General features: G+C 41.4%; 2 protein-coding genes across 2 annotated transcripts; one reads left to right on the plus strand and one right to left on the minus strand.

Moving 5' to 3' along the window:
- Window positions 1–137: 137 nt before the first annotated feature.
- Window positions 138–5,422, plus strand: LOC138617793 (protein FAM83G-like). The gene is made up of 6 exons (XM_069693074.1): window positions 138–432; window positions 604–744; window positions 867–985; window positions 1,261–1,428; window positions 2,375–2,499; window positions 2,665–5,422. Exons 1-6 carry the CDS (start codon window positions 138–140, stop codon window positions 4,094–4,096), a joined length of 2,280 nt encoding a protein of 759 aa, XP_069549175.1. The 3' UTR covers window positions 4,097–5,422.
- A 250-nt stretch (window positions 5,423–5,672) lies between these two features.
- cunh8orf76 (chromosome unknown C8orf76 homolog) lies at window positions 5,673–10,271 on the minus strand. Its single transcript, XM_069693075.1, has 8 exons — window positions 10,085–10,271; window positions 9,131–9,232; window positions 8,408–8,551; window positions 7,377–7,427; window positions 7,115–7,259; window positions 6,845–6,968; window positions 6,400–6,532; window positions 5,673–6,292 (listed from the first exon to the last, which is right to left on the minus strand). The coding sequence occupies exons 1-8, from the start codon at window positions 10,187–10,189 to the stop codon at window positions 6,122–6,124; spliced, it is 975 nt and encodes a 324-aa protein (XP_069549176.1). The 5' UTR covers window positions 10,190–10,271; the 3' UTR covers window positions 5,673–6,121.
- Between the last annotated feature and the right edge of the window lie 2,982 nt (window positions 10,272–13,253).

The raw sequence follows: 13,253 nt of genomic DNA on the forward strand, positions 1-13,253 counted from the left end.
TCCCTTCCTCTTCACCTCTTGTCCGTTTCAATCAGTGACATCTCCTCTGAGAGAGGCTGTAACTTCAGGCTGTTAGCGGTTGAACTTGAAGGCTCCCTTTTGTCACGTTAACCTGAACAACAACGTACCAGTCATCAATGGACGCGTGCGACAGTGTGTCTGTGCTGTCGTACAGGAGGTCCAAACCTGTGGGGAAGGTGAGGCGCCGGGTTCAGGACCTCGGCGTCCCTCCCTCCTCCTACTCGGACCTCACATCCAGCGGACCCACGTTGGACCTGAGCCACAACGAGAGCGCTCGACTTGCGGCGGACTGTCTGCTGAGCCGGGGTTTGGAGGGATACCACGAGGTGTTGAGAGAAGAGGGAGAAGTAGACTTTCTGTCCGAGCTGGAGAAGAATTACATCCTGGAGAACGGCAGGGATGGCAACACAGGTTGTAAATGTTTGTTTATAACATTAATATGCAGATGGTTTTTTTATTATTTTTTTATTTTCTCCTGCTTTTTGTGCTTGAAAAAAAGATTTGAATTAGTCTGATTCACTGGGTAAAATTGTGGTAGCTTTTTATTCATCACGGCTTTATACAGTTTTGTGCTTTACACAGATGATCCTGTTGCAGCAGATGATGATGATGATGCAGAGTTTGAGAGCGTATCTGTTGGCTGCTTCTCTCCCACATGTTGCCCTGCAGAGTCTACGGACAGTGATCGTACTCTGGCAGGGTTGGACCAGAGCAGCTGGAAAGGTACTCCAAGAACAGCAAATCACTGCGGTGAAATCTCTTGGTATTTGAGGTGTTAAAAGATGTTTGTACAGAGTTCAGCTTTTCAATTGCTGCGATCTCTGATGATGTTTCTGCCCTTCCAGATGTGAAATCGTGTGATCCTGTCCTGGGTGCGTCCAGCGTTGAGTTTGTGTTCCAGTCTGACAGCAGGGCAGCCGGCATGAAAGACCGGGTTAGACAATTCATCCGGAAGGCTAAACAGGTATGCAGGGAGGTGTGTGTGTGTGTGTGTGTGTGTGTGTGTGTGTGTGTGTGTGTGTGTGTGTGTGTGTGTGTGTGTGTGTGTGTGTGTGTGTGTGGAAGATTGATTATGTCATGCATGCCTGTACGTGATGAGAGAAAATTATTATTGGATCTCGTGATGAAATGTCAGATCCACAGTGAGTGTTATGTGTCTGTGCAGGTCTCAGGTACAGTGATCCTTGTGTTGTGTGTGTGTGTGTGTGTGTGTGCGCGTGTGCGTGTGCGTGTGTTTAGGCCCTGGCCATAGTGATGGACAGCTTCAGTGACGTGGAGCTGCTGTGTGACCTATTGGAGGCGAGCAGGAAGAGAAACGTGTCCGTCCATCTGCTGCTGGATCGTCTCAACCTGAACCTGTTTGTTAGCATGTGGCAGGACCTCAAACTCAACGGCAAAAACTTCCCTGTGAGTCTGTTCATCTCCGTGTTTCCATTCACCATGCTGTTCCCCCTGCAGGTTCCTTATATCTGCTTAAGCTGGCAATAGTACAATCATCCAAAACTGCTTCAACTAAAAGCTGTTGGAGTGGATTTGACGTCGGCTACAACTATGTGGCCATTAATTCGTCTTATTTCTCTTGTAACTCTGCAGCCATAAATCAAATGACCAAACAAACAACACGAACATCTATAGACGACGGTCATGCTGCGATCTCTCTTGTATGAGCCAGCCTTTGACCTTTCTGTTGACGCACAGGCCGGCTGATAAGAGTTTTTATGGAACGCAACGCTGCCACCGACTCATTCACCCAAAACAAGTGATTAAAATTCAGCTCGACCTTTAATATGTGATGAACACAGTCAATAAAATTAAACTAAAAACTAAAAAAAAAAAAAAAATTTAATATGAAACAAATTTACATTTTGCACAATTTCAAGCTCCCGTAAAGTTTGCAGAGATTTGCTTGAAACTGCGTAAATTATTGCGATCGAAAGACTGAATGTGCTTGATAACACTTGAACAGTCCAGAGGAGCTGCATGATTGGATTATTGTTTTCCCCCATTCAAGTTAGCATAAGGCTGAACTGGAAGTTTCAGAGCAGCATCCATCCAGTCACCTGCAGGGATGTCTTCAGATAGCTTCAGTTTGCTGTTAAAGTCACCAGCTAGGGTTTTTTCCCCCCAAGGATATATACGGTTTGTTTTGTGCAACAAAACTAAACTGGGAGATGAAGACATTTTATTCATCCACTAATTCAACAAACCAAACTATAACACAACCATCACAACTTCACAGCTGGTTCGCATGGCCACTCTGCCTAAAGCAAAGGGAAATATACATTTGTTCTGCTTCCTCAAATGAAAAATGGACAAATTTTTGCATATTGAATAATTGTTGTCTCGTGTACAGAAACTGTCCGTGCGAAGTGTCGATGGACAGACCTACTGTGCCAAGACAGGCAGGAAGCTGACAGGTCAGATTGCTGAGAGTTTTATCATCACTGACTGGACTGAGGTACTGACTGGTTCATACAGGTACACGCACACACACACACACACACACACACACACACACACACACACACACACACACACACACACACACACACATATACAGTATATGTACTCAAAAAGCATTCTCAGGATATTCCGAGTGTACATCGACTGTGTTTTTAATCACCTCGTGTGTCGTACTCTCAGTTTCTCCTGGCTGTCCTGGCAGGTCCATCGGAGTCTTGCAGTTCTACTTAAAGGCAGCTCAGTTGTACCTTTCCATCAAGAGTTCCACCGACTCTACTCCAGCTCCAAACCAGTCGCAGGCTTTGTCACTTTCATCACGGTACCAGACAGTCTTCATCTTTACTCCTCAACACGCGCAGCTCCGAATGATGACACTCGTATCAGCAAGCAGAAGTCAAACCAGACCGGCACGGTGTGCCCCTGGGCTTGCAATGAAAATGCTGAAAGCGCTCGGATAAAAGCAACAGTGGCGGTTTTACTCGATCCACGGAGAACAGAACTGAAGAGCAGCAAAGGGGATAACCAGTCTGTGCACAGAGCAGACGACGGTTCACAGACGCAGAGAAAACCTTCACAGCTGTGCCCGAAGCCTTTTGGTTACCCGGGACCGGATTGCAGAGTGCAACGTGGATCTGTGGAACCGGCTGAACACACAGTGGGAGCTGCCTGCACCGAGCATGATGCAACAACACGCGTGGAACCTCTGAGTGAGAATCAAGACCAGATCCACAGTCACTCACACCCTCGTGATCACACCTCCTTCTCATCTGTTCAGTCTCAGTTTGCCAGTCTGACCATCACCACCGCAGCTGAGAAGGAGGTGAGAGTTGAGGAGTCAAACCCTCCACGCACTGCCTCCCCGACACATGGACAGAACTGGACGGAACATTATCAACCAACTTTGAAGAAGAATTTGAATCCTGAGCACCCACATGGAGGTACTGAGGGACATTTCTCTCAGCAAAGGAGGAGAAACATTTTGACAAAGCCTTCAGGCATTGCTGCAGGCCTAAACGCACAAAGAGGACATTTGCTCAACTCACTAAACTTTAAACCAAAGGTGGAGCTTCCACCTGATAATCCTAAACTCCGGTCTTCCTCTTCAGCACAGAAAATACAAGCCAACACCAGCTTTCAGTTCCTGTTTACCCATTCAAGAGGACAAATGTCAGGGCTACAAACCAAAGTCTCCTTTCTAGAAACCAGGAGGCGAGATCAACCCCAGAGCCACCGCCAGCCCCCATTTCAGGTACACCCCAATGCAGAGCTCCCAGGTTCAAAGCCAGCAACTGCAGGACTGGGAACTCGACTCAGGCCTCAGCTCCAGACAGACTCCAAAGTGTTTCTGCCAGGCACAAAAGCCAAGATGCATCTAGAGTGCCCCCCCTCCCAGCAGATAAATTCCCCTCCAAGGCTTAATTGGACTCCTCATGCTGCAAGACCCAGAGCTGTGGCTCGTCACAGCTCCTTCAGCGCCGCCCACGGGATGGGACAGACGGTGGGGGGGCAGCTGGGCTGGAGGCCATTTCAGATCAGCCTGAATCCGTCACCGGGAAGAAGCAAAAGCATGACTGAGAAGCACGCAGCCGGATTTAATCCAAACAGAACCTGAGAGAAATATACAAACTGTGGAGAAATACCAGCCTTTGTTGGAGACATTATCCCCATCACAGACACACAGGAGCTGTAATTATACAAACACAGGACCTTCATCTGAGTGTGTCAAATATACAGAATATTTTATGGCAGAAAAAAAATACTTGTGAAATGATATTAGACTGGAGCAAGTTTGTTATTTGTTTATTAGCGGGTGTGTTATTGCTGCAGAACTACAATCATTTGGGGTAAAAAAAAAAAAATTAAAAAAAAAAAAAGTCATATTTTTCTTCCAAACTAAATGTTGACTGTATTTTGTAAAAAAAAAAAAAGAAGAAATACAGTCGGCGGGGCTTTTTGTCAGTTTAATGTTAGTAAACCGAGAAGGGCTATAAAATGTTTCCATAAGATATTTTTAAATATATTTTTGAAGAATATTCAAGGGGCTTTTTCTGCACAGCTGTTTTTAGTTAGCAGCTAATTAAAATCCTGCTCAGGTTCATGTGAAGTGACTCCAGGAGTGATGATGTAATCAGGGAGTGTAATCAGGCAGGTAAGTGACATCTGCTTCTGTAAAATATGTCCCAGAAAGCAACCAATTATTCATAGTGCGTTTAATCGAACTACTGCTGTTAACATCAGTTTAAATCAACAAACTTTGATGTTAATTCTTCACTTTTGTACCCTCGGTTAATAATGAAATGTTGAAATTATAAAGATCAATGTGACTTCAATGATATTTCAACAGATATTAAACCACATCAAAAACAAATTGTCAAAATATTGTTAAAAAGTGAGTCCTGATTTATCTACAGCCAGAAAAAATGTTAGGAAATATAAGCAAATAGTCCTATGGATTGATCTACTATATATATATAAAAAAAAAAATACAATAGACAACTATTAAAATAAATAAAAATGTTAAACAAATATATTTAGTTTCATAGCCATAGGAAACTATGGCTATGAAATTCATGAGAAAGATATTACATCAGAATAACTTTTCCAGGTTTGGAAATGGTTTGGATAAAACATGTTTAATATGCAGTTTTTGAGGTGTGGTTTAAAATAAGCTCATAAAAATTCCAAAACACGTCTCTGGGTTGAGCGAAGCAAAATGTCAGATTAAAATAAGGTTCGACAGAAATTTCACTTAGAAATTGAATAGTCCGATGTATTTTGTAACCTTTGAATCTTTCATCTGGACATTGACACATTTTAGGCTTTCTCTATATTTCCTCCTTCTTTCGTCTTTGTTTCCCAAACACAGGGCCTGTTTCTCAAGGGAAAGAAAAGAGAGACGTGTTCAAATAGTGTTAATATAATATAATAATGTGTTAAATTTGTGGCGTTGTTCACAGAAAAAGGTTCAATTTGACAGAAAGAAGTTCAATGGACTAATTAACAATTTTAACATCAACTGAGAGGTTCAAGTTTTGAAGCTTTCAGTCCTCAGCTGTCTTTCAGATGATGAACCGGTGCCAATCAATCAATCAATCAATCAATCAATCAATCAATCAATCAATCAATCAATCAATCAATCAATCAATCAGCATCCTCCAGCAGGAGTGCAGCAGGACCATTTCCAATCCTGTCTCTGAAGCCCTGATTTGTTTTCTGTGCACATTTAATTCAAAGTAACAATAACAAAAGCATAAATAAGATTTGAATGTTTAATGAACATGTTAAGGCATCGGTTACATTTTAGGCAGAACTACACAATTAAAATGGCTCACTTAGTGATTGTGTTCTAACGTGAAACAGGAAACAATCATTCAATATATTTTGATACAGAATGAAGTGGGTGAACTATTCAGAGGTCTGTTTGATACTGTAACGACGACTACATTCACCATGCTGCTCTCCCTGTTCAACTAAAGACAATCATGATGGATTCAGTTACATTTTACGTGTGCGAGTTTTACTTTTCAACATTGTGCATTTTAGGATTTTTAGCATCATAAGTTATATTTGTTTGAACAATCTTCAGCAGGTTCTCTGCAGACTGCTGACTTCTCTGTAAACATTCGACGGCGGAGCTTCAGGAGTTTGTATCCGTGTGATTACGCCATCCGTCCGTCTCCAACACTCCCGTCAGTAAGATCTTCTTCCACCAGCGCTCTCTGAAGCTCTGTAAACACACACTGGCCAGACTCTCTCCATCCTGGTAGTCCTCCCTCATCTTCTCCGGGATCAGGTCCTCTGACATCACCTGGGAGAGAGAGAGAGAGAGAGAGAGAATGGTGACCCACTTAAACTCGGCCCCAAATTCAAGCCTGGACACAGCAGGTCCGCACAAAGTAAGGAGCGCGTCCTCACCCCCGTGACGGCCTGCAGTGTTGTTTCCTGGGGATGCAGACGCTGTAACGCCTCTTCTGTGGTCTGCAGGGCACTTTCACTGCGCCGCAACACGAAGGAGGACTGCTGCTGCCGAAGGATTCTCAACAGGAGCCTGAAGACGCGAGAAAGCACGAAGACACTCAGAGCTCAGCAAATCTCTGATGCAAGGACACGTTCAACAGTGACATCACAGGTTATGTGGTCACTAACGTTGATGACGTATTTCAAGTTTTCTTTCTTGCATAAGTAAAAGTTCTTCAGATTTGGTCTTGTCCCAAACAACAGTTTCAGCAGCTTCTCTTTCAAGGGATTTTCAACGAATACAAAGTCATTAACTGTATTTCTACTTGCTGCTTCTGAGAAACTAGTTGATGTCTTTGTGACATACGTGTGTTTATGTGGTGGTTAGAGTCACATGCTGTACCTTGTCCTGATGAAACAGGTGCAGGCTTTGAGCCAGACTCTGTCCTCACTGAGCTCTGCTGCCTCCTCCTGCTGCGCCTCGGTCTCTCCATCATCCTGCTCTTCTCCCTCGGAGGAACACGGTCCTGGAATTTTTTTACATAACTTTTATTATGTTTCATGTAGTTCATTCACCATGGCGAATAAAAAACAACGACAACACACCTGCAGAAGTGGCTTTTAGGGAACGGGTAAGAGTGTTGACTGCGGCAGGAAGTGCAGTTAAGCCTACCTGTGGTTCTGTTGTCCTCCAGCAGCTGCAGACACGTCTGTCCCAGGCCGAACCAGTGCCAGGGGTTGAAGGGCAGCAGGTTGCACAGCTGCTGCAAAGACGACATCTTCGACCCTGCGGCTCCAAAATGCTGGAAGATGTTGACCTTTAGGAGAAGTTCGTAAACCGTTTCAAGAAAACTATAGTAGCTTTACAGGGTGATTTGGATTATGAACAAAAAGGTCGTGTGTATTTGTGTTTGTGGGCGTTTTCTCTTGCTGACCTTGAGCAGCAGGAGGCTGGTCAGGTGACAGGTGTTGGAGGCTTCTTTGCTCTGGAGAGAGATCATGTAGATATTACTGCTGAGCTCCGGCCTCTTTGTAAGTTCGAGCTCTTAGACCGACGTCTTACCGTCTTCAGTATGAATCGCAAAACAGTCTCCACATCCTACTTCATTAGGCAACGCTGCAGCAAATGAGGAAATTAAAGCTGCACCAAGGAGACTGGAACGTCGACGATCACATAATAATATTAATACAAAAAAGAATATAACGTACTCGCGGTGAAAAACAGCAGCTTGCAATTTGTCGACTGCAACATATCACACATACTGAGTATTGCAATACAAAAAAAACCCACTGCTCACTTCCTATACCTGACACAATACCTGGAATATGAATTGCAGTTTTGTCTAATGTTTTTTTGATTAGACAAGTCTGATCAAATTCCAACTTTTAGTCGATGTGGCAAATTCTACTCCTCCAACCAGCAACTAACAACCATCAGTGACAGGAGAACAGATTATATTGAAACTGTGTTCTCATATTAATGATGCTTTTCAGTCGGGACGAACGAGTGCACAATATCTGTATCTGTTAAACCAACTAAATTATCTGTAGCCCTGGGTGGATCAGAAATTGCTAAATTTATTATCAAACTATTTACAGAAAAGCCCCATAATTGAGCTTCAGAGCAATGTTTTTGTTTAACGAGTAAGAGAACTATTTACAGAACAAGTTGTTGTTTTTTTATCTAAAAGTTACAATATTTATGGTTATTGTTGAACTATAGTGTGTTTTGTATTCAAAATCTCTACATCCTAGTATTCAGCACTAACGCTTTCACTTCAAAGTAAAAGCTAACAAAAGTATTTTCATAAACAAAATATCTATCAGTGTAATAGCTTCTTTTTTTTTTTTTCCTTGAACACGAAGTGGCTTATATAAAAGGATATGACAGTAACAGCAGGCTGTTCCAGTGATGATCACTTGTACAGGCTACTGTCACAAGGAAAAGCCAGTTGAAGAAAATTACCAGCAAATCAGCCAACTCCAGCGACCGTTCCCTCTGCCCCAGATGGGTGCAGCATCGGGCCATTCCCTCCAGCACGTCTCGTCTGATGGTCAGGTTGTTGTCGGCGATCCACTGGAGGCAGCTGCTGTACGCCTCCAAGGCTTTCTGAGCCGGACACAAACCGAGGAAGAGAAACGCAAGCACACGTTTTTAACGTTAGACACGTCAAAGCGGACAGCTGACGAGGGCATGAAGAGCAGCAGGTGGAACGGCTGCCGTGTGACTCCAGTCAACTTCCTTTAAATCGAACTGTAAAAGTATCGAGGAGCTCATTTATTTTCAAGTCAGATTCAAGTTTTTATATCTAAGAGAAGAAAGTGGGTTGTTGAAATCCAGCCGATTACAGATGAATCTGATGTTTAATTCCTTCAGTCGGGTCCAACTTGATGAAGAGTTTCAGTGTTATGGCTGCGTGTGTTTTCAGGAGTCTTTTCAATGTTGTTTGGAAATGTTGCTGCTGTGTAACATGCTGTGGATTACAATCGCAATTTAAATTACAAAAAATAAAATAAATTTCAGACAAGCTGGCTGATAAAATATAAATCCCCAAAGACCACGATCTGAGAGTTTTCAGTGTTTTTCTTTTTGCTGCCACCTACTTTGCACGTCGTTTTTTTTTTTTATTATTATTTTTTTTTAGTAATTCTGGAGAATAGTCTTAAAACAGATTAAACTGTCAGTTACCTGATATTTCCCACGTCTCACAGCCAGGTCACCTCTGAACTTGTAGATTTTCTGCTTCTCCAAAGAATCGTCAGTATCAAGAGCTGCACTCTCACAAAACCACTGCAGAGACACCAAAGGAGAAAACAGTACAAGTTTAAAACACTTCACTCCTCGTCAGTCAGACAGACAGTCAGACAGACAGACAGACAGACAGTCAGACAGACAGACAGACACACAGTCAGTCAGACAGACAGACAGACAGACAGCTCACTGACTGAGCTCAAACAAAGATGTGACACACAACAATGACTTCAAGAGACAGAGGGAGGCTGTGGATATGTCGGTATGGAAATGCCCGCTTTCCATAATATCTCGGTTGTGTTACATGCTATTTTCTACATGCAGGTCATGCCGGGGTTTAGTGATGACACATCTACCGACGGGGCTGCCAGCTGTTCACTCTTTATTTCACGATGGTTCCCCCGAACGACTCTTTATTAAAATATCGTGGTTTGAGCTGACGACATGATTGTTCAAATTGACAAATGATGTGAATTCAAACAAGAGAGCCGATCAAAGAAAGGCTCAAAATTGAAGCACGTCCAGCCAAATGAACGGAGTCTGTCCAGACGTGAAAAGATGCAAAGCAGGAGAATGAATATTATATTCACCACGAGCTTTTGATTGAAAATAATATATTCAGATGTAACCCCGTTGTAATAAACAACATTTTTAAAAGTAACTGTAATATATAATTTTTTTTAAATATCTGTAACTGATTACAATTACATTGGTTTTATAATTAGATTTCATACTCATGCGTTTATTTGTTTGTGAAAGAATTTCAATCATAAACAACAACAAAAATAAACCAGCTAGTTTAAACGCGTCGTTTATTTCCATCTTGTCGTCATAACGCCTTAAATACTTGTTGCATTACATATTTGCAGTCTTTATTAAAGAGCCTCTCACCTCAGGTTCACATAGTTTGGCGTTGTATGAAGACAGAGACACACAAACACGGTCTTTAGCCTCCGAAAACACAGAGTCGTCAAACGTGCTGCCTAAAATCTCCATCTGGAGCCGAAGAATATCACGAATCCTCCAGTTTCGACACGTCAGGTGTGTTTGTTTACACCCGCGTGGTCGCGCAGTCCTTCGCTGGCAACTGCACGACGAATGCAGTGTCCAATTACTATAGTTCCGGCTAGAGGGTTCCGGCCTACGATGGACGAGTGAGAAATGCAGCACACGTGCACTCAGTTTTCGGCATTTCCATCAACATGACGGGAATAAACTGTTCAAACACAGCTCAGCTTTTATTTAGCCTGTCATAGCGAAATGCGTTTTCCGCAAATGCTGTTCAAGTAAAAATACATTTTGAAGGCTTCAAATACTGTTTTCGATCAGCAACGGTGTACAAAATATATATGCACATGTTTGTTTTTTGTTATCTCAAAGCTACAGCCAGCTATAATATTGTTAAGATATACAGCAGTAAACACATGATACCCGTCCTTCAGTACTTAAGCATTCAGTTAAGTCAAATCCTCTTTACAAATAATTAAATGACTTGTCTTTCATTGGTGCGGATCAGTTCACAGCAAAATGAACCACCTTATAGGTGTGTCATCATTTTCATTTTTATTTGAAATATCACTGGGCAGGACATTCATGTGAAGTAAATGAGCCACTTACCAATCAAAGAGAGGAATAACAGATTCCAAGGCATCTTTAGTTTGGAAGAGAAACAAAAGCATCAATATCAGCAGATAAATGATGAAAATCAGAGATGAAGCATTGACAGATGTGTCAAAGACAACAACAACAAAAATCAGGTTGTTGTAACCTCTCTCTCTCTCTCGCAGTACTGACACCAACATGATCCCAGCTTCGTCGTCATCTCTCCTGGTTTCCACTCTTGTGTTTTTCATTGGTCAGGAAGTTTGTTGCAAAGTCACAGAAGCAATCACTCATTAAATAGGTGAATTAAATAGGTGAATACATGTTGAATAAACCTCAGAATTAACAAACAAAGGACATTATGCAGTAACCTACTGTCTGCTCTGCATCCACATTCAGGCCAGTGTTTCATAGAACAACATCAAAACACGCAAAACGCTTCTCACAAGTGGATATCTTTTGATCAAAATTTATTGGGTTTTGTCCTCAAACAAGTATAAAATATAAATCTTTTCTAAATGAAGCTAGAAATCAAGCAGATTCTCAATAACAGCTGGGGTTTCATAACTTAACATTGCACAAATTGTCTGCTGGCAGCAACAAGCTGAGGACTGCAGGGGCCACAGAGGATTTTTTTTTGTTTTTGTAATGCTCTAAAAGCAACGTTGCAGAAGCGATCACACATACATACCATATTTGATCAAAGTTTATGACGGATCCTCTCAGTTTTCTACACGCTTCAGATGTGTAGTGGAAATGTCAGTTCCATGGACACAGAATAAAAACCCAATTTGAACTGTTTAGTTGACACGTTTGGTCGAGAACATTGTGTCTGTATGACCTTCGAATACCTGAACTGATTCGGTTCGTGGTACATTTTTACAGGACTGAGATCACAGCTTATTCTTTAAAAAAAAAAAAAAAAAAACAGACTGTAGACTACGTTAAAAGTCAGAAATGGTATTGTTTTAAAATTTTTTACCACATTTACTACACTTTATACCACTTTATTAAGGCAGATCATTCAGTTAGATTATCGTATTCTTCCTGTATTATCTGTGTCTATAGAAGCAACTGTAACTTAGTACAAGAGCCAAGAGATCTGTGTCTGAAATTGTTCACTGTATGTAAATACAGAGAAAACTGTTTAGTTTAGGGTTAAAAGCAAATTGTGCCCATTAGAAGCAATAACTTGGGGTAAAAAGTGTCAGCAGGTAAAAAACATCAGAAAACAGAAGGGGAATCTTCCACTGGAAATGAGTAAATTAACAATATCACAATTTTTTTTTTTTTTTATAACCAAAAAGCCGGCTGCTATATAGTGAAAACATCTCGATCTCTCACAGCTGTAAGAAACATTCAACTGACTGTCTAAACACAGAAAAAGAGTGAGGACTGTAGCAGAAGTATAGTGAAGGATACAGATATGACACATGAGCGTATAAGACAGCAGCTAAACTACTCTGATCACAATGTTAGCTCTTAGCTCTACGGCGCAAGGTTAACTGGGATACATGATGAGTGTTGGATATAAAATCACATCTCAGGGAACAGACATGGCACCTCAACACACCTGAGGGAAATATTTAAATGCATGTTACATTGAAGAAGAGCCAGGCTGGCGCCGTTTTATTTATAATTCAGAGATATGGAAATTTCATTACCCGTCAGGATGGCTGAATTTGGTCACAGCATGTCTCCAAATGGACAGAAAATGTTATCACTGTCATTATTTACTTTCAAAATTTGGAAAGATCCCACCAGAGCCACATAAACCGTTGTACAGTTTTCATTGGCTGATTAGTGCTCAAGTACAGACAGGAAAATTGAACTTTTTTTTCTTTTTTTTTTGTGTGTGTGTGTGTGTGTGGGGGGGGGGGGGTTGTCCCTTTAAGCAACCGGATCACTCGTAAGATTTTAAATCATGTTTTTGTTGCAATTAATCTATCTTTATATCAGTTTAGATCCTCCAATTTGGACACATTATATTGATTAGTAGAGATTTTGTCTCAAGCAAAACAATGCCTGTTTCATGTGTATTTTTGCACATCAATCTAAATGTTTCAAAAAATGTCTCTATCAGGTTTTTTTTGTACCAGTACAGTCACATGGAAATGTGTTAGCAGGAGAACCTCTGTGACTGCAGAGTTACTGTTGTAGACTAAAGACTGACTAAAGTCAGTTTGTACACAACAGCCTTATTTTTTAATCAATAAAATACACTAGTTACTTAAAAAAAAAAAACATTATATACAGTCCAGATGTTTTAATTTGGGAGCCAAGGAAGAAGTTAAAATGTTGTTGCCCAGTGTTGTCAACAGGAAAAAGAAAAAAGAAAAAGGACCAAATTCCCAAATTCATTATGTTATTTTTGTTTTTCTATTCCTTCAACCAGGTGCATGTCTTTTCTATTGAGTTCTGATTTTATATTTTTTGCAACCAAAGTACCAAAAAGCCA

Source organism: Brachyistius frenatus, unplaced genomic scaffold (assembly GCF_029030835.1).
Source record: "Brachyistius frenatus isolate BFR_SWC_R1_liver_20210118 unplaced genomic scaffold, ASM2903083v1 Contig_14, whole genome shotgun sequence".
NCBI lineage: Eukaryota > Metazoa > Chordata > Actinopteri > Embiotocidae > Brachyistius > Brachyistius frenatus.

Bases quoted from the DNA above. Each gene is read 5' to 3' on its own strand.
- LOC138617793 (XM_069693074.1), top strand. From the start codon at position 138: ATGGACGCGTGCGACAGTGTGTCTGTGCTGTCGTACAGGAGGTCCAAA. The intron at 433-603 runs GTTGTAAATGTT...TGCTTTACACAG, and splicing joins CGGCAGGGATGGCAACACAG to ATGATCCTGTTGCAGCAGAT. The intron at 1,429-2,374 runs GTGAGTCTGTTC...TCTCGTGTACAG, and splicing joins TCAACGGCAAAAACTTCCCT to AAACTGTCCGTGCGAAGTGT.
- cunh8orf76 (XM_069693075.1), bottom strand. From the start codon at position 10,189: ATGGAGATTTTAGGCAGCACGTTTGACGACTCTGTGTTTTCGGAGGCT. The intron at 8,552-9,130 runs GTAACTGACAGT...TGTCCGGCTCAG, and splicing joins TGAGACGTGGGAAATATCAG to AAAGCCTTGGAGGCGTACAG. The intron at 6,969-7,114 runs GTAGGCTTAACT...AAAAAATTCCAG, and splicing joins GGAGGACAACAGAACCACAG to GACCGTGTTCCTCCGAGGGA.